This window comes from Phialemonium atrogriseum, assembly GCF_030411735.1.
Source record: "Phialemonium atrogriseum strain 8032-3 unplaced genomic scaffold QBC33scaffold_59, whole genome shotgun sequence".
NCBI classification, from domain to species: domain Eukaryota; kingdom Fungi; phylum Ascomycota; class Sordariomycetes; order Cephalothecales; family Cephalothecaceae; genus Phialemonium; species Phialemonium atrogriseum.
This window is the reverse complement of record NW_026848196.1, coordinates 16868-37427: the sequence shown is the minus strand read 5'-3', so window position 1 is coordinate 37427 and position 20560 is coordinate 16868. Positions and strand designations below refer to the sequence as shown.

At 51.6% G+C, this 20560-nt stretch overlaps 5 protein-coding genes across 5 annotated transcripts; 1 reads left to right on the top strand and 4 right to left on the bottom strand.

Annotated features, from left to right (window-relative positions):
- Positions 1-5590: 5590 nt before the first annotated feature.
- On the bottom strand, positions 5591-7171 carry QBC33DRAFT_318048 (uncharacterized protein). The gene has a single exon (XM_060423561.1). The coding sequence runs from the start codon at positions 7060-7062 to the stop codon at positions 5623-5625; it is 1440 nt and encodes a 479-aa protein (XP_060277911.1). The 5' UTR covers positions 7063-7171; the 3' UTR covers positions 5591-5622.
- Positions 7114-8400, bottom strand: QBC33DRAFT_564502 (uncharacterized protein; the record flags this gene model as incomplete). The annotated part of the gene is made up of 1 exon (XM_060430389.1): positions 7114-8400. One exon carries the CDS (start codon positions 8398-8400, stop codon positions 7114-7116), a length of 1287 nt encoding a protein of 428 aa, XP_060277910.1.
- Positions 8401-12154: 3754 nt separating this feature from the next.
- On the bottom strand, positions 12155-13261 carry QBC33DRAFT_462861 (uncharacterized protein; the record flags this gene model as incomplete). The annotated part of the gene is made up of 3 exons (XM_060425094.1): positions 12155-12266; positions 12328-12786; positions 12867-13261. 3 exons carry the CDS (start codon positions 13259-13261, stop codon positions 12155-12157), a joined length of 966 nt encoding a protein of 321 aa, XP_060277909.1.
- Positions 13262-13985: 724 nt separating this feature from the next.
- On the bottom strand, positions 13986-15240 carry QBC33DRAFT_582205 (uncharacterized protein; the record flags this gene model as incomplete). The annotated part of the gene is made up of 4 exons (XM_060431325.1): positions 13986-14023; positions 14097-14269; positions 14337-14410; positions 14509-15240. 4 exons carry the CDS (start codon positions 15238-15240, stop codon positions 13986-13988), a joined length of 1017 nt encoding a protein of 338 aa, XP_060277908.1.
- Positions 15241-19129: 3889 nt separating this feature from the next.
- QBC33DRAFT_604052 (uncharacterized protein) lies at positions 19130-20236 on the top strand (the record flags this gene model as incomplete). Its single annotated transcript, XM_060432236.1, has 5 exons — positions 19130-19283; positions 19343-19362; positions 19422-19883; positions 19966-20049; positions 20117-20236. Exons 1-5 carry the CDS (start codon positions 19148-19150, stop codon positions 20234-20236), a joined length of 822 nt encoding a protein of 273 aa, XP_060277907.1. The 5' UTR covers positions 19130-19147.
- Positions 20237-20560: the final 324 nt, after the last annotated feature.

Sequence of the window (20560 nt, the reverse complement as noted above, 5' to 3'; positions counted from 1 at the left end):
GGGTAAGAATGGAGGACCAGGTGCGGGTGGCAAGGTTCCTTCCTAATGGTTTGCTAGATACTGATACTTAAAATCTAGTTGCTATATTTAAACCTCTCCTCGGCCAAGTGTTAAGCATTGTCAGCACTTTCGAGAAGTTAGGTTAGGCCATTGCAACTCATTTGACATCAGAGACAGATTCACCCTCCTAGGCTATGTAGTGTACCCTGTCACCTGTTTTCCCAGTATGGTGACATATTTCCAAACGGCTTTTTAGGTTTGGAGTGACGGTGAGGACAGTCATTTCTTTCCGCTTTGGCTCTGGCACTGCTGCATGCAGAGGACAACGTCCTCTCTCTGGTCTTGAGTGTGTCATCGCCTATTTTCTACACGGCTTGGTCTATAATTAGTCATAGACTAGATACAGAGCAATACTGTTTAACTACCCTCCAATGCAATATAACCACTCCATGCCAAATCTCGGTAGCATCTACAAAAGACCCCAGCATGCAGGTTACTAGACTAAAGGCGGCTTTGACGAAGGGAGGTGGGTTTGAGAACAAAGACAATGGCAAGCTCTACTAGACTATAGTATAGATCTGAGAGATACGGTAGCAGCCTAGCTGTGTCGCAGGCCTGATTCATGACAGGGATCTCCTGTCAGGGAGGCGAGGAGGAGATTTGATGGTTCCTTGGGGGCTGCGGAAGGGCTAGCGGTGGGGGCGGCGGTGGGTTTGCCTGTTTTGTGTCGTTAGCGCCTAGCCTATGATGATGAGATAATACCACCATTGCGGTGCAGCTTGAGTCAAGCTTAGAGTGAGCGAGGTTAGGATTCACTTGGGCCTCTAGAAACATAGCTGCAGACGTTGTCAGCTTGTGTCTAAGGTGATGCTGGTATCCCAAGCTCCTCTTCTTTGCTGGATTGTCTGACTTGCAACTGCATAGAGGCCCTTCCCTGCGACCAATCTTAGCACATTATGTTCTTAAGGATCCTAACTGTCAAAGTTGCACAAATTGGCTCAAGTCGCTTGCATAATAGGATGTGAATGGCAAGTTGGCGATTGACCCTCTCCAACAACCCTAGCAGATTCTAATTTTGTTAAACAGGAGGCGACGCCAGATTTGTAATCAAGCATGTTCAATATGACAGGGACTGATTACATATAATTACAATTTTCCTTGGGATTCTAGCACACTTTGCCAGAGATTCGCTTTAAGGAGGTGATATCACCTACCATAATTATATTCTAGATATACTTCATTTAAGCTAGGATGGAAAGGCAATGTAGCAAGAAGATTGGTATATATAAACTGGTAGCAGGGGAACTTCCCTAATGTAAGGATATCATTCTACACTTCTATTAACTGCTTTCATCTCTGGGTTTAGGGCGCTGGAGACTTGGAGCGATGCTGATGTTGAAGTCTTTTCATGTTTAATTACTATCGAGAATGGGAACAACGCATAGGCAAACTCTGCGCGAGAAAGTGATGAATCACAATACTTAGAAGACAACCATTGTCTTAACACACTTAGGTACCCTTGCATTTGTATATTGGTTTGAGTTTCGGCAACCTTGACGTTTTAGTTCTCTTGTGAGCTATCTTGAATAGCTTCGAGATATAGATATTCGCGAAGGTCTTGTCAGTTTACTTCTCTGGACTTTTTGAGCCTTGGAGGACCATGTCGAGGATTCGGTTACCAGAATCCCCAGCTTCGCTATCTACTAGTCAGAGGATTGCCTTCATAACGAGGGTTATTAACGACAATCTTCAAAGATCCAAAACCCTGGGCAGCTAAGATTACAACTGTCTTGCTTATGCTTTCTGCCTGCCAGATGAGGAAGTTTCTTGCCAACCAAGAGATATTTTCACGTCGAGGAGCCGGGGCAAAGTCTGGTAAATTCCATCCACCCTGTCTGGAGAGAATTTGATCTCCTTTTCTTTCCACGGCCTTCGAAGACCAGGAGTTGAAGCGGATCACTTTTGCGCCTTTGAGAGGAGCTTTTTTGTCGCCAGGGTCTAGATGATTTCCCCTAACATGTCCTAGATTACCTAGACTAGACTGGGATCTGGAAGAAAGCTATCACATTGTTAATCGGTTTCCTCCGCCGCATAGTCAAGTTATTCTTAGTTCTCAGATGTCTCCTTATCAAGCTCTCTGTCCAATGTCTCTGTTCAACCCAAGGTGGGAAAGACGCTGATGACTTTCGACACAGTAGGGCAGGTGTTTAATACCTTGTGTAGCTTCGGCACCAGATCTCTGTCCCGTGTTGGGCTGTTCGTAAATCCTACCCAACTCTGTTGCTGAGAGGACCATTCGGCATATCCAGCAGCAGCCAAGAGCCTTACCAAGCCTGCCATCCCCCCTTTCCGTTGCTTTCTAAAGACTCCACATTGGCGGCAAAGTCTACTAAGAAGGGCAAGAAGGCACACAAGCCTGCCATAGAGAACATGAAATGGTTTATCTAGAGACAAAAAAGGATATTGTCTAACGATGCCGCCAAATGTGTTCAGGGGTAGTCTGGCGCCTTCTCTAACCTAATTCTCCCCTCCCTCATTCTACGCTGTCTTCAATGTAGTGTTCCATTCGTAAGTTTAAGGAGAAGGTCGCATCGACAGCGGCTGCGATATGTGCTCGGCACGGGGAGGGGAGGCAGGTGGGTGATGAGATACTTGAGGGAGTAGGTTATTGGGAGGGACCGGGTGGTCTTGTTGTCCTGGTATTTCTCCAACTAGGATGTTTTGCGTCCACGAGTTAAGGAGGGGAAGGCAACCTTGATTTTGGAGGGTGTACTTGATAAGCTCAATATCCGAGTTATTTGTGGAGCAAGATATCCAAACTATCGTGCTAATATTGGAAGATAGTCTATAGCAGGACAATTTAATCTCACGAATGGGTACCGGATTCGGCACAGGCTTGAGATGTCTTTTATCCTCGGATCTTGAATACCAAGCCGCTTATCACATCCATCCTGCTGCCATCTAAACTCCTTTTCCAAGACCGTCTCTGGGAGACTTTGGTGAAGACTCTATCTTAAGAGTCATTGGACTCGCCCACGTTGACGACCCTGGTGAGTCGATTCTCTCGCGTTGGAGCCAGTGCGCAACCTAAGGTTGGAAAAAAGAACCTCTTCATGGAGTCTAGGCTGTGGCAATTTGCTGGAGGGCGCTCTATGAGTTTCGATATGCATGGCGGCGGGTTCATTGATGTTACCAATGCGGTTGAGGTTGAGGTTGTTATGAGAGTGTGGTACTGGAAAATACCGAGGAGAAGGAGTGATTGATTTCGCAGGACCGTTACTTCTACGCCGGCTTTGAATGTTTAAGCGGCAATCTATTGTCCTGGGCTTGCAACGGCGCCTCGCCAGCATCAGCCCTGTAAGCCGGTAGAGACCCAACTAGACCCTCATCGGTGGCCTCGGTGCCGGCCTCTTTTTGTGGCGCTTTTCGTTCTTGCAGGATCGCTTCTTGGGAGCTTTCATGTGCCTTGGTGATTCCCAGGTGTTGTATTTAGACAGCTAGCCTACCCACTTGACAAGATAGTAGTACGTCTCTGTCTGATTCCGTGTCGTTGCAAACCTATTAAACCTCCCAATCTTCCTCGGCGTTGTCAGGGTTAGGGGAGGGTCGCAGGCCTTTGTTAGGATGTAGGCGCTAGAGGTTTAGTAGCTGGACTAGAAAGACGTCATGAAGGCAGCTATACCTTATCAGAGAGGGTGAGGTTATACGCCTAGCCGGCTACCTTCTTGGTGACCCGGTAGGGCTTGATCCAATGTAGGATGAGCTTTGGGGTTTTTAACTGTAGGTTCTGTTCGATGACTTCACTCGATCACCCACTTGGTACCGCTTTAGTGGATGGAAATGGTTGTGATATTTTCCATACACTTGCGGCTGCAGCCAACTTGCCCCGTAATTCTTCCCTAAGCAACTCCAATATCTGCAGCTGCACTTGAACTCCGGACATCACCGGGCGCTCCATCACCGACTGGGCGGCGGCAGTCTGCCTAAGGTGGTCCCTCCTCAAAGTTTAATCCATACTGGTGCCCCCTGGAGTCCAAATGCCATTGCTCGACATTGACGCGATTATTCGGCCCTTTCACACCGCGTCGGTCTATATCCCTGAATGAAGGGAGAGACATCGCCGAGTCCTTCACCGGCGACGAGGAGGCTGATATTAGTGGCTTCCCTTACTCTACCTAGAAAGCCCGTGGCACGATTGGGCGTATCCATCTTCTTGCACGAACCATCTGTGTTAGAAGCCATTTGCGGTGCCGGAGCTGGGGCTGGGGCTAGGGCTGGAGCGGAGAGAGAAGGTTGTGAGGGCAAACACAGCTCTTCGAAGGGTCTGCAAAACAACGGCGAGAGAAAAACGCGATCGAGCACAGAAGGTTCTCAAACCAACTGGCTAAGGGGAGCTGAAACTGTCTCTGAGATTATTCTGGGCATAGAATTGACATGGCATGAGGCTGCCTCAACCTTGATTGGGCAATTTGACACTTGTTTACGATTTTGGTGTCGATGACTCTACAATTCTTGGACGAGGGCAAGGTTATGGTTCTCCAAGCGGTGGCCACTCGGCTCAACAGCACCTAATTACGCAGCCCCAAGAAAGGCACCAGAAATCGAGGTGATCGCAGGCTAGACCGCTCTCTTTACGCGCCGCCCCCGCCCCCCTTTAGACAAGCGCCCGTGTTTTGTACTTTGTCAAGGTGGATCCCGAAGTGTGTCCATGCCGCGTGGGTTTGTCTCTTGACATCGACATCGACAAGGTGAAGCGAGAGTCCGGCAACGTGACCAAGTGGAGGATGCAGCATGCCCGAGATTGTGGCTCCCACGGAGAAATTGTGGGATTTTCGGAGCAAGAAGTCGAGACAGCAACTTAACGCTAAGGCCAAGCTGCGCTTTAAGTTGTTTGGGAGGAGAGTTATTAGCCTGGAAGGCGTCCTTCCATGTACTGTACCATATCGTGGGCTCCCTCGAAGGAGACAGTTACATCATGGAAACGCTCTGTTCAAATCATAACCGTTGTAAGGTCAAAGGACTTCAGTCCCGAGTCTACAAGGACAAATAATACACCGTATGGCCAGCATATCCCCTACGGAGGCCGTCAAGAGTGTCAACCGCTTTTCTACCCATTATATCGTACGATGTAGCTTTAACCCAAATCTGTGGTGCCCCTGAATCCTCTAGGGGTCTTTTGGCAGCGAGGCTTCTCCTAAAGCGGTACACCCACCACACGAACCGCTCAGGGGTTCCATTTTAAGGTACTGTCTTTTGTTAGGAGTCTCCTTTTCCATTGGTGGTGTAATTAGTTCTTGGCGAGGGGCTTCTTCGAATCTCAAACTCGACAATCGACTGGAGCTCTGGGCTCGAGGACGGTTGGCATAATGAGGAGGGGCGGCTTAGTGGGAAGCCTAAGGGAGAGTTGGAATACGCAGTAGTGACGAGGAGGCAACCTGGACGATTATTACTTGACAGACATTACGTTGTATGTACGGGATACACGTATATTCCTTCGTGGCTGGTCGAGGCTCAGCCTTGTGCTTCTCTATGAACATAACAATACAGATACAGCAATAGAGCAACCAAAGAAAGCAACAAGACAGCCCAAGTTATTGACCAAGCCAGCACCAGTTCATCCCCTCAGACAAAGCCCCCACCACGAAGCACCTCCTCCGCCTCCGCACACTCAGCCAAGAAGGCCTCGACAACGCCCTCAGGCCCCTTAAAGTCAACAACACCAAGCCGGTCCCGAAACGCCGTAGCAGCGACAATCCGCGTCCTGTGCAGCCGACGCAAGGCAACCAGGCTAGTCAACGCCGAGCGCGCCGTCTCGATCGCGTTAGCCGTGGGCCAAAACACCTTTGCCGCGCCGCTCGCGAGGTCGACCATCCTCCCAAGGGCGTCGACCTGCTCGTCCATCTGCGCAAGCTCGTCCTCGGACCTGCGGAGCTCGTCGCCCGCCGCGGCGAGAAGACAAGTAACGACGCGGTCGATGTCGCGGAGGCGGTCCATCTTGGCGGCGCAGGCGGCGCGGCGGGCGCGGATCTGAGACAGCCCGGTGGTGCGGAGGTTCTCGACGGACTGGATGCGGCGGTGGTACTCGGCGACGAGGCCGCGGAGGCGGACGACGTCGGATGCTGGCGGTGGGCTGTGACTGTCCTGCTCGGGCGTGAGGCGGAACCGGTCGTCGGCGGCCAGGTCCTCGGCGGTGAGGAGGGCGGGGGAGGCAGAGACTCCCCATTTGGTCATGGCGGCGGCTGTGGCCGGGTCCGGCGGGGGCATCATGGCGAGGACGAGGCGGCGCCAGAGGGCTCCGTCGAGGGTGTCGGGCATGGGGATGCCGGCGGCTTGGTAGAGGGCCGCGACGATGGTGTAGACGCCGCAGTCGGAGACGTTGGGCTGCTGGGGGCCCAGCCTCATGGCGAAGGTCCACTGGTCCCAGGTGCTGGTGGTGTCGGGGAGGAAGCGCGAGACGAAGGCGCGGACCATGTCGAGGGCCTGGCGGGTGTGGACGGGGCTGGACAGCGAGTCGACGAGGACGGCGGACTTGGACGCGACGACAAGGTAGACGAGGACCCAGTGTGTGTTGCCCAGGTTGAGGGGGAGGAAGATAGTGATATCCGAGTCTTGGAGATGGACTCGCAGGGCCTCACGGACGGGACCGTCACCGCTGGTCTTCTTCGTCGTCGCCGCAACGATGACGGTGCTCGGGACGGTGCGGAGGTTCGCTTTCTGGGCGGCGATCATCTCGATGGCCGTATCGATGACGCTGTCGTTGAGCCAGGCGGTGGAACTGAGGAGGCTGCGGCGGTCCTCGGCGGCGATTGAGGTCGCCCAGTCCGGGTGCTCCCCACCAAGATCGTCCTCCCTACCAGCAGCTCCGCCTCCGTCTTCGGCATCCGAAATGACAACGGCGTCCTCGATCGGCGCCAGTACCTTCTGGCGTTTGGCCTTGGGCGACAAGAGAAAGGCCGAGCTATCGTCGGCGGCGCTGCTCTTCCGAACATTGCTGGCCAAGCGGGTGTGGCGGGCGACGCGGAGAGAGGGGGGTTCAGAGCAGGAGCGGGAGGTGAATTCCATCGACACATCCCCGATGATTTCCGGCTCTGCAAGGCTGGTGGTAGGAGGATCCTAGCCGACTGCCACGGGAACCTTGGTGACTGGAGTGACCGGAGCAACAACCGGCGATCCAAAGACCATGTCGTCATCCGATCCGAGGGCCATGTCGTCGAAGTCCGATGGGACGGTGCTCCCATCGCGCTCGATAGGGGGGAGCTGCTCGGCGCTGGGCGTCTCAACATGTTGCTGAGGGGTGTGCGGCTGCTGCTCGGGCTTGCTGCGTGGGAGGCTGCCGGCCATGACAATGCGGACAGGTCGGGTCTGGGGGGCGAAACAGGCGTCCGAGGCACTGGCCCGGGGTTCTTCGATGTCCTCGGAGACAGCGGTGCGGCGGTGGTCCGCGCTTCCATCCCGATCCTCGGCTCCGTCGTGAGGCTCGACTCCATCCTCATCCTCGACTCCATCTTGGCCCGGGACCCCATCCTGGTCTCCGCCATGATCATCGTCCTCGTCACTCGACGCGTCATGGGACCCGTCGGCACCCGACGTTGCGTCCTCCTTCTTCGCCTTGGTGGTGGCGTTGAGCTTCTTCTTGAACTCGACGAGTCCACCGGGATCCTTCTCCCTCGCGTCTGTGGGCAGAGTCGTTGTTATCGACAAGGTCAGGGGCTTGGGCAACATGGAAACGGGAACAAACTCACAGTTCAAAGCTGCCGCGGTGATGTCCTGCGGCTTGAGTCCGCCCTTGGTGATTCGAGGGTCGGCGAAGATGGCAACGCCAACAGGTCCCAGCTTCTTGCTCTTGGTGATCCGTGCCTGATAGGCGTCGATGATCCGGGGGTAAATGTCGACCCTGAAGCTGAGCTTTGGGTACGCCTCGATCCAGCCGGCGATGATGTCGAGCGTGCGAGTGGTCCGAACAAGCGTCCCGAGGTAGAGCACGGCAAAGGCGGGGTGGGCAAGGCGGAGGTACTTGGCGGCCTTGACCATGTAGCGGGAGGTGCGGTTGCTCGTGAACTCGTTGCTGAAGATGTGCGGGAGAGCGTCGACGAGGTACTGGTCGCCGATGGTGTCCCTCGCCCAGCTGCCGAAGGCGCCGGGATCGGATGGCTTGAGCCGCAGGTATGCGTCGATGACTCGGTGCCAGGCCAGTCTCAACCCATCCCTGGACTTCCCGTGCTCAGCCACGGCCTTCTTGAACGCCGTCACCACCTGGTCAATGTCGTGTTGCAGTGGTACCTCGCCTGACAGCTGCCGGGACGCCTGCATCGATGCGTGGCGCGTGGACCGGCGAAAGGGAGGCGGTTCCGAGACAGGGCTCGAGACCAACAATTCGGCTTCGGAAGAACCGGCAGGCATGGTTGCGGCCCGATTGCAGGTGACAGAGAGTGGCGGGTGTGGTGGGAATCAGTGTTTTTTTGGCGATGTTTATTGTGGGTCCGACGCGTCGCGCTCAGTTGTCGCGCTAGAGAGCATCGAGGCACCGAGCGACCCACGACAGCGCCGAAGTAGTGCTCAAAAATGCCAGATACGGAATCAGGGGATCAACGATAGCGGACAATGGAACATGCGCGGGTCTGGGAGGGCAGGCGCAAGGGTGAATGCGGCGCTGAGGTGGGTGGTGAAGATGCGAAGTTGGATTGATGTTGGAAGAAAATTCCTGAGGTCAGGGCGGTGAGTCGCGGCAGGCGGGGCTTAGGGCCAGGTACGGAGTACCTGGGATTTGGAATCGAGACTCAAAGTCAGGTGACGGAACCAGATGTGCCCGCGGATTGCCTACAGAGTGGAGGGGCCACGGATTACTGACGGCCACACCACGTGGTACTGCGAAGTGTTTCCTCCGAAGTGCTCCAGCACAAGGTCTTAGCACGTGACAGTGAGAAGTCTTTCCCCAAGTCCAGAATTTGCGGGATCAAATGCTGCAAGTTTGCCCAAGTCACGTGTGTCCACCTGCAGGCAAATTGACCAGATCCCAATCAAATTGATCTGATTTTGGTCCTCCGTGTGTGGTTTGACGTTCCAGGCATCAATTAATTGCCCTTGACTCCAAGACCCCAACAGGGCAGGCACAACCCAAGACACAGACGGAAACTAGCTCCCGGGTCTCAATTCTCCCCATCATCCCAAGGTGCCGCAACCATCAAAAATTAAACCATTCCCAAACACTCCGTGAGCAAAAGTTTGACACGACATCGCAATGGAGAGCCAGAGGGAACGTACGGAATTCACGTGCCTCCATTCCTCCGACCGTGTAGGTCCAACGCATGTGCCCATCCATTCCATCCGCCGCACCTGGTACCCCCCCAGTCAACCCCCAATAAAAAGCACGTCCCTACCTTCTCAGGATTGCGGTGTATCCAAAAACACCAATTACTTTGACGTCAGCCCTCTGTGTGGCGTGATATCCCTCCCCAAGTCCCAAATTGGTCCACAGTGCGAACCGTTTCTGGTCGCGAAGTGACCAACAGGGGGTATTTTGGGCATTTTCGCCGCCCCCTTGGTTCCGACGGACCATTTGAGATGATATATGTGATGTTCAGGCTGACTAGACCGAGGAGACTCAAATTGGCCCTGGTTGAATGGCGTTGCGGTTGGGAATGCCATATCAAAGTCCATTTTGCACCATATGGGGGCCAAAAACGGCAATGTTAGGCAGCAACGCAGTGCCCTCAGTCCAAATTGAAAATTTAGTATGAAATACATGATTTTGGATGTTGGGGACACAAATTGGACCTGGTTAGATTGGTTTGTGGTTGTCGATACAGCATTTAGGTTAATTTTACACTAAATGGGAACCAAAACGTCAATGGTAGGGAGGAACGCAGCGCCCTTGGTCCAAGTTGGAGATTTAGTATAGAATATGTGATTTGGATGCGGGGGACACAAATTGGAGCTGGTTAGATTGGTTTGTGGCTGTCGATACAGCATCAGGGTCAATCTTGCACCAAATAAGGACCAAAAACGCAGCCACGGCATCCTTAAAGCTCCAATTAAATATCTGGGACGGTCAATTGAGGTTTCAAGCAGGCTAGGAGCAGGGGACACAAATTGAACCAGGTTGAACTTCTCCGCGGCTGTCAATACAGCATCAAGCTCAATTTTGCACCAAAAAATGGCCAAAAAATGACCAAAACGTAACAGCAGTATCCCTATAGCTCGAATTAATTATCTTTGGTGATGGAGTGTGGTTTCAAGTGTACTTGGAGCAGGGGACACAAATTGAACCAGGTTAAACTGCTTTGCGGCTGTCAATACATCATCAAAGTCAATTTGGGACCAAATCGGAGCCAAAAAAACGCAGCAACGCTGCCCCCATGGTCCTACTTAAACATTTACGACGGCATACATGCATGTCAAGGCTACCAAAGCCAGGGGACTCAAATTGGACCTGGTTGAATTAGACTGCGGTTGCCAATCCAGCATCCACGGCGGTACGTTTGCACAAAACAGAGAGCAAAAACCTAGCAACGCCGTCCCACAGCGTTCTAATTAAACATTTCCAACGGTATACATATATATCAAGGCTAATAAAACCAGGGACTACAAATTGAACCTGGTTGGGTTAGACCTCGGTTGCCAATACAGCATCCACGCTCCTATTGCGTCAAACCGAAGCTAAAAACACAGCAACGTCGTCCCCATAGTTCCAATTAAATATTTGCAATTGTGCATAGAGTTTTCAACCCTAGTAGAAGTATGGGAACACAAATTGAACGTGGTTGGGTTAGACTGTGGTCTAATATAGCATCCACGTTGCTTTCGTACCAGATAAAGACCAGAACCACAAGACGAGAAACAAAGCAACGCAATCCATTTAGTCCCAATTAAATATTTGAGACTGTGCATAGCTTTTCCAAGCCAAGTAAAACCATGGGACATAAATTGAACTAGGTTGGATGGCGTTGTGGCTGTCTATAGCATCAAGCTTACTTTTGCTCCAAATGAGAACCAAAAACGGATATGTTAGGTAGTACCGTTGCCTTATAATTTCAATTAAACGTTTACGATAGATTATGCTTTTACAAGGCTGTTAGATGCATGGGACACAAATTGGCCTTCTTTAGCGTGCTCTGTGGGTGCCAATATAGCGTCAAAGATGCTGCACCAAATAAATGAGAACCAAAAACGGCCGTCCCCTTGGTTCCGATTAAACATTTACGGTAGCACATATAGTCCCCAAGACTGCTAAATAGAGGTGACATAAATTAGCTTGGTTCGACTGCTCTGTGGTTGCCAAAACAGCGCCAAGCTTGATTTTGCACCAAAGGAGACCCTAGGGCAGCTACGCCGCCCCCTTGGTTACGATTAAATTTTATGGCAGCATATGTAGTCTCCAGGTTTAATGAATGGAATGGACATAAATTGGCTCTTGTTTAATTTCTCTGTGGTTTTCAATACCGCGTCAAGTCGACCTTGAACCACATGAGAACCTAAAACAACTACGTGAAGTGGCAACGCTGCTTCCTTGAACTAGCGGCAAGTATGCTAGATAATTGGGTAACCCTGGGTCATTCTTAAGCCACAATACATAGACCTTGCAGCCTGGAATGATATTTGTCGCTAGAGAGGATTGGGTATGCTGCATGTTTAGCCCAAAAAGGGAAGATTGGACTAGGCCTTGACAATCTTGCGGGAAATCCAAGTGAATGAAAGGCACCCACAATCTATGACTGGTCATATTGAGATGTAATCAGGTTTTGCCTTGTGTGGATTAACCCTTCGTGTGGTATGGGTGGGTAGCCACCAAATGGTGCACAAACATAGGTATCTTAGACTACAACTTGACAACCTCGAGGTGAATCCAACCAACAAGGGAGTGCCTATGGCTGCTTGGAAGAAGTTTATTGATGCTGTGTCTTTCTATATTTCTCTTCTGCGCAAACTAGTTTATCTCTGGGTGCTGTGGAATGTTGGGTTTGAGTTTGTCAAATTGGCACATCAGAAGCATCAAGAACAAGTTCTCCCCCTGCCACAGTTGGTAGTCAGTGTGTCTCGCAGTGTGATCCTAGTTTCTAGTAATATCTATCTATGTACATACACGGTAATATTCTTCCATTTTATCCTTCATCATTATTTCTGCCATCAATCAACCCAGCAGCCGATTCTCTACGACTCATACCGTCTTCGTACCGATCCAGATCGGATCAGAGGTACAAGTGAGTATGTTGTCTTTGCGATCGCACGTTGCTTGGACGTATCCAATGCCAACCGTCTCAAATGAAGATCTTGTCCGTTGTCAGCAGAGTGTACCCTAGCAAGCGCGTCTCCAAGACCAATGCCACTTACAAGTCGCTGCAGTTCCACTGTTGGGTGATTGTTAACATATCCCGTTCCGGGTCAAACCGGAAGTTTGCCGCGGTCGTTGGATTTGCCTCGCCTGCCGTCGACTCGCACACACCGTCCAATGTTGCATTTTGAAGTTGCTTCCCCGAAATTGTGCAGTTGAACACGTCCGTGTTGGCCATGTTTCTCAGCGTAAAGGATAGGTCTGTATCTTCTTCTGGCGGCGGCACGGTAGACTCAGGAGCCATTTCGTATCTTCGGTGCCATTCCTCGAGCTCCCATGATTGGTACCTGTTCGAATTGTCCGCGCAGGCCGAACTAACGTCCAGGCGAGCCGGCTCTTGTTCTGTGACAATGGCGAGACGAGCGTCATTGCTCACTGACACACAGTGGCTGGTGCCTTCTACAGCTTCTGTGCAGTTCATATCTAGGGTTGTGAAACCTGTCGCAAGGGCGTCGGTTCTATGGCAGCGGTGTCAGTGTCCGGATTTCCAATTCCATGCGAATCACGGCGTGGGTAAGAGGGACGACCAGGCACCTACCCTTCTCTATCCGAGCAGTCAAACGAATGTGTCAGGTACATAGTCTTATTCTTCCAGTCTGTGGCAAAAGATACCGTGTTGTCGTTTCTCGGCCCATTACCGGTCCAGATGCAATCGCTCCATATAATGTTGCTGCCGCCCTCATACCAGCCTGCCCACTCTTCCGGCCATTCTGCGACACACTCGAAAAGAGTCGAGCTGTTCGGGCTTATGCTAACTGCCACCGTGGCATCCCCGCTGCCCGAGCTTGGATCAGCACCGTCGTACCTCACAGCATTGATACGCCACTGGTAGGTCGAGGGTTTGGGCTCGTTTCCACACGCTCTGGCGGCGTTCGCTCGTGAGAGGAGGAACGAGAGCACTGTGACAAATGTTAATACCAGACTGTTGCCCATCTTGGCCTTTATTAGACATGCTTCAAGCCCAACATGGGATACTGGGAGGGCCCTGCTTAAATTTAAAATGGACGGGCCTTAATAGGCTGGTGATAAATGCTGTACATATATTTTCTCTGACGGGACGCGGCTAGGGAGATTTTAATATCCTTGTGTCCGGTACTGCAATCTGGAAGAGTAATTAGTTTAAATGCGTCGGTAATCGGCTCTAATGTGGGACAATAAGACTGCGTGGCTATGGGGCCAGCTGTTCCGGGTAAAAGCGCACCGGCCTTGACATGTCATGCGCCAGTATATTAACAACTGCAGCGAGCGTGCCTGGATATCGTGCCGAGGAATGAATCTATAGATGCCGCGAGTGTATTAATTAAACACTATGTCAGTTCGGCAATTGGTGGGAGCGACATGAAACTAGTGCCATTGAAACTCTCTTGAAATACACACGATCACAACGGTCGGCTAGCTTGTATGCACCGCGAGAGTATAATAATTTACCGTAGCACATAGCTTTGACAGAATTAGAGATGGAAAGCGTCAGAGCAATGGACTGGGCTATGTTTTGCCCAAGTGTGGCGCACAAGCCTGTTTTAAGGGGCTTGTGCGCCACACCAAGTTTCGACCATGAAGCTCACATATATCATCCACATCCACTCCACTCAAACCGAGATTCCTTCAACCAGCATCCAACGTTTATCCTACTGACACTGCGCGCTCTCCATAAGATTTATGAAAGCATTGGTTGGCCTGGAATCTGATCCAACCCTGCGAGGTGGTTAGCCCAAGATCACCCATCGGTCTGCGTAATAATTGGGAACTTGAAATAAGCCTGACTCACATCCGTCGACGTCCTCCTTGGCCGTCTGCGGCTTGACGCATTTCATAGCTTCCTCGGAGGTCTGCGTCTTGAGTTCATTGCAGACGGCATTAGCGCAGTTAGCATCCAGGGCACGCTGGAGAGAATCGCCCTTCCAGCCAAAGACGTAGTCGCCATGTTGCGAGTATCCGCTCCTGCGAATTGGGTTGTTAATTAGTCGTGGTCAACTCCGCGAGCGTGTTCAGGGGAGAGCAGCCTCACGTGTCGCCAGTGCTCCATACAAACGGCTGCGAGCCATCCTCGGGCCACAGATCCTTGTCATTGAATAGTTGGGTCTGTGGTATGCACGAGTCAGTAGATGAAGCTAGGGCTCGCGACCTATGACTAACGAGAAAGTAGATAGGAAACAAGGTGAAAACCTGGTAATACGCACATTCCACATGACTTCGTACATAATCTGAGGTAACTTGACCGGATGAGTCGACGGACAGTCACCAGACGACTCAAAACTTCCCTTGCTGGGATACGCGACGTGGCTCTTGTGATCCGGGCTATCCGTGTTGCTGCCATCCCAGCAAGTCGGGAAGGTGATGGTGGTGCGAATGCCGCCTTCACACATCCCCTTGGGGAGACTGCTGCTGTCCGACCCCGTGCAGGGCGCGCCGCCGCCGCCGTTCGCCGACAGGCAGCGGTGGCACAGCTGGCGCTGCTGGCCCTCGGCCGAGCGCAGGGCCGCGTCGCCGACGAGCATGCGGAACCCGGGCTTGAAGGCCGTCACCTTGGTCTTGCCGTCGTACGGCTGGATGTAGTAGACGGTGATGCCGCCGACGGCGCGGATGCCGTCGTTGGCAAACTGGGGCACGCGGCGGAAGCTGCCGTTGCGGGCCCGGAAGTACAGCACCGCCGTCCAGTAATTGGAGAAGTCCTCGGCGAAGGTGCAGCTGGTGCATGTCGAGTCGTTGACAAGATCGTGGCTCGCCGGGTCCATGCTGGTGTTGAACGAGTTGCCGCCCACGATCTGGTGGACGTGCGGCGACGGTAGAGAGCCGGGGTTGACCAGCGGATCTAGGCGCTCGATGACGAGCTGCGAGCAGCCGAAACGCATCATGGCCTGGACGGCAGTCGCATGCGCGAGAAGCGCCGCGGCTAGAGCCTTCCACTGCATCTTGGGCTGCTACTACTGCTTTGCTTCTTTCGGGAAACGCAGAGGTTCTTGCGGTGGATGGAAAGTTCCGAGACGGAAATTAGCTAGCTAGGGCATTGCTTCTCCACGCATTCCTGGGTCGCAATTTTTAAATAGGTGAGCCTGCCATTCCCTTGTAAGAACCTAATAAACCCCAGTGCAGGCAGTTCGTCGGCATCTTTGCCGTTTATTGTAAATTGATTTGGGTGGGGCTAATCTGGATGTTTACTGGGACGATGGCTGGGTATTACCAAGGCCAGTGGATCGACCGGGTAAGTTAGTAGAAGGACCAGTCCGACCCAAGTCAACTATTTACCCCTCCCGTCGTACTCCTGCATATGTTTCCGCTCTTCCTTGGTGTTGCCTATATGCTAGAAACAGCACTGCTTTACGGCACATGTAGTCCCAATGCGGGATTTACACATGTTGAATCAAGTTTACAAAATTTCGTTGTAGCACCAATACCCAGCAAACTTAAACATGATACAGACTACTGATACAATATCTAATTCGAGGAAGCCTAGGAGCAAACCCGACTGTCTAATTGAACATCAAAGGCAAGGGGCGGTGACCATATGCCAACCCAATCCCACCCATCTCTATCAGCAAGGTCACAGGCCAGTCGAAGTTGAAAGAACAATAACCATCTTCCGTTGGTAGATAGTGTTTGGTACCAACTAGCATCTTAAACATCCCCTACCTTGTTTACCACCCGTAACTGCCATTTTATCTGCACTGACTCCAAACTAGACATACCCCTTGGCATGTCAACAACGGACAATGAAACAGGGCAAAACAACAAAACAAGCACGAGAAGGAAGATCAGGCTAGCTGGTCAGCCGTCCGGGTAGATCAGCAGCCCTGTAAGGAAGTAAGGATGGTCTCCGACTGCATACTCGAAAAGTACGTGGTTGAATGCCGTGTTTAAGTTACTTTGAAAGCCGAAACAGCTTTCATACTCCCTCCCCCCCACAAGACCTCGCACGTGCCGCAGCTTTTCACCCCTTTTCAACACATCGGATTCTTGTGCATAATTTCACCTCAACCTCCGCCCAATAATCGCAGAGTCTATAGGGGCAATCCGTAAACCTGGTAGACTAAGATATAAGGTTCACTTGTGCTTGGCTAGTATTAGCTCTGACATAATTAGCCTCGGGGTATGGTCCGTGACAGCGAAGGTCGTGCTCCTGTACCCCCTTGGTGACGGCGTCGGTGAGGTCAGGTCATCTCAGGGTATAATCTAGTGATGGATTTAACCACGGCATCGTTCACAACCTTAGGCTCCACCACCATCCACTAACTCCTTCCCACCTTCTCGAATATGTCTTGTGGTGTTATGTCTGTAGCATTGAGAAAGGGTCCTTGGCTGCTCGTGGTGAGACAATGAGAATTGCCTGACTCACGCTTGCCTTAGATGCTATAGAGATGGGGCATTTGCGTGGAATGTGTTCGATAATAAAAGCTACTCCAGTCCTTAAGCTTAAGTTGGCCTCCTAGGATCTATATATTTGGTTCCAGCAGTGATCACTTGATCTCCCAGTATTTAGGCACATCCGCGAAACCAATCTACCCAAAAGTAGTTTCGATGACCAGCTAGACATCATATCCCTCGACGATGGTTCGGAGATTTTGCCAAGTGGTAGGCAGTAGGCTAGGTCGTTGCGATTATAGATTCACCTGGACGAGTTTCTTAGCTCTGTTGCCATTCCTCTAGCGCTCTAGGTTACTGTGCGATGTGTGTGGCGGCTTGATCTCCGTGTTGTCTCGCACCTTGCCTTCAAGCTATTGCGGATTTGCGGCCACGGAAAGGAATCCCATCCCAGTGCCAGGTTCCTGTCTGTACTGTTGGTGGCGACATGTCCAGTTGCTGCTCATAATCAGATTGAGTAGGATAATGATACTTGAAGCTGTGGGATATGAGGTATACTAGACTATGTGAACCATTCCAGTATGGAATAATTAGCCACCATCTTCTCATCTGGCGACAGCAGCAAGCCGCACTATACGACTTATCGAATTGGGTGCTTTCAAGCTCTCTAAGTTCAAGAATGATTCTCTCGAGTCTTAAATGTCCGGGTACTGTCACTGCTTGCCGGCCTAGCGACGACTGAGAGTTTATAGAGACCGTCCGAAGGCGCGGCAGCGGCGGCACTCGAACTGGGAACGGCTGGGGACCCATCGAGGTGCAAGTCAGGAGATACTTGCCCGCTTGCTCGAGACCTTTGGTTGAGGTGGTTTAGACTTGATCGAAAGCGGTGCATAACTTCAATGACAAGATATTTGTCGTAACCATCTACGTCGCCCGAGGCTGGGGGCACCGGAGGCTTTGTCGAGGTTGTCAAACCCGAATTATAGAAAAATTGGGAATCTAGAAAAAAGTTATAGAAAAGTCAGGAATTTAGAAAAATATTCTAGAAAAGTTAGAACTTTAGAAAAAAGGACGAAGTCTAGAAACATACCTAGAGAATGTCTACGACTCTCTAACCAGAATGAATCCCGCAATATTAGTAGGGATTCACGGCACATAAGAGTTGTAACTAACCATTTGTTCTGGTGGCTCTAGGTGAATGCGTTGGATAAAACCAACAAGCCTAATGTGCCTCCCCTCAATTTTGAACAGAAGGTCTCTTTTGTCAACACTACCACTGGAGGGGATATGATCTTGATAAGCAACTTACGCAGAAGATTGCCTTCATGGTTTTATATTAGGCTAAGGAGCGGGGATGGGATGATGTGGCTTTAGACAGGGACGGGTGCCTGGGCCGGGACGTGGTGGGTGGAAGGAAGCACAGGCACGAGCAGCTGGGCCACACAAGGGCGTTGCATGTAGAGTTATGCAGCCGCATGGGGCTAACTCTCATGGGATTTCTCAATCAGATTTGTAGAGCCTGTCTTCATTATCTTCTTCGACCCAGAGTTCATGGCCGGGGCTTTTTCCTTCCCCCTTCGCCTCAAGCACCATTACGATAGGCTTACATGCGGTGTTCTTGCCGAATCAAGCGACAAGTCCACCACTATAATCGTCCCAAATCTTATGGTCCAGTAATCCAGAGGAGGAGAGACTGGCACTCTAGATTTATTAAAGATTTCTAAGAGCTGCTTTAGCTTCACTAGAAGCCTTGTATGATCTACAATATGGTTTTAATTCCGACTAAATCGCACAACTGAGAGAACGATAAACTAGTGTCGAACTGAAATTTCTCTAGTGTCTATAAGGTTGACATAGGGCTTGAACAGCACCGCGGGGATGCAGCATAGTACGAGCTGCATGTGCGACAGCAGGGTGCAGACCAACTCGCCATGACCAATTTGCTCATAACCACTTGATCATGACCAACTCGATGACTAATTTGCTCATGAACAACTCGCTCATGAACAACTCGCTCATGAGCAAGATGACGATGACAAACAAGGGCAACTAGGCGATTGCACCCATAAGCTACACTAGGAATGCGTCTATGCTTATGGCTGCGACTAGGTACTATATCTCAAAGAAGAACGCAACTAGGATAATAGCCGACAAGACAAGGTTGATGAAACCCTTGTATCACAGCTGTACCCACGATGTATAGCACGATGATGCACAGGGACCTGCCAGGCGTGAAGGACCTTGTCATGAACTATCTTGCGAAGATAATCTCTAGGGTGGACAAGAGCGACGTCTAGGTTTTAGACGAGGAAGCGTGGGCGACGATGAGGGAGAACTAGTCTGGAAAGGACGTTATTTCGCCTCGGTTTCCTTTGTCAGTACCTGATATTCTAGGCATTTACAGGCGTGTAAACCGGGCATAATTGCGAGGCATATCTCCTTAACGTTATTTTGCGACCCATGAACCAATTGAGTGTGAGTTCAACAGCTCATGGGTCCCACAGCGACCTTTACGAAATAATGTGGACCGTCCTGGACAGTCTCTACGGCGGTAACCTAGGCTGCGACTCGCCGCAGAACGTCTTCGACATTGCCTCTCACCTGTGGCGGGATACAGAGAATCCACGACAGGAAGCCAGCAGATTACATGATTACGGTACGCAGGTACTAGGTAGCGCACCCTATCTTCAATCGCAACTATCTCATTCGCATTAGATCCAAATGCGTCAACGGCGGTTTGCATAGTCCTATCAAATGAAGTCCCTAAAGGCGTCAGTATATCGAACTGCGCCAGGATGGTGCCGCCATCGCGAGGGCCTTCGCTGCATTACGCTATCCTACGATCGCCATCACAGATATCAATCAGGGCACACTCAGCCAGACACGGGATGCCCTGCTGAAACTAAACCCCGACGCCGAGGCGTTGAGCGTCTGTTGTAGGAGCTCGAGGGCCCTGGCCAAGCCCCGCGGGAGTTCGCGAGAGACCTTTGCCTCGGTGACTGCGACAGTCAGGTCTGACTGCGGCAACACCTCCGACGCGTGGGACTGCTTCCACATCAACAGCGCCGACAAGGACCGTGAGGGCAACCACCTGATCTCGGCGCGGGACGCCTGCGCAAGACCATCGACGCGTACCTCCCGCTCGGCCGCGACGACCCGGACCGCTACCCGCAGTCGTCGACGGTGGACTTCCACAACAATGCCGGCGGCCACAAGCGCCGCATCGCCCTCTACCTGGTCGAGAACAGCAAACCTCGTTTGTTTCCCATGTACCCCCCCCCCCCCCCCCCTATGTGAGCGAATATATGTGCGTGCTGCAGCCATGACTGGAAAGCCAGGAAGGACGGGCCGGGGCCGGGGCAGCTGGCGGCCAGGAAAAGGAGATTGATTTCAGCATCCATGAAATGGAAGATGGCACCCAAGTGAGCAGCTGGACAAATCGTTCAAGATCCCCTTCGCCGTCGGCTAGATAGACGCGGCTGAGGTTAGACGGGCCATTCCGATGCCGTGCAGAGAATGCAACCAATCGGCAGAGCCGCCAGCCATAATCGCGTCCACGGAACGACGACCAAGCTCACCGACGTCGACACCCTCAAGGCCCAGGCATAATGCCTCGAATACACTCCGTACCTCGTCTATTATGGCCTGTACTCAGTAGAACGGATCTAGACGCAGTGGTCCCCTATCAATCCCCGAGAGAGGCTGAGGAAGAAAGAGGGGGGAGGGGGGGGAAAAGGGAAATAAAAAAAAATGTGACCCGTCGTCATGTATCTTGTTGGGTATAGCGGATTATGAGCTTGCGAAGAGTGTCGCGTAGTAGAGGCTTTTTTTACCCTTAGAAACGTAATAAAAGTAGATTACATATATATTTTATAGTTCTAACTTTCAAAACATTAACAATTGTAGAAACCCTGCTTTTTCAATTAGCTTTGC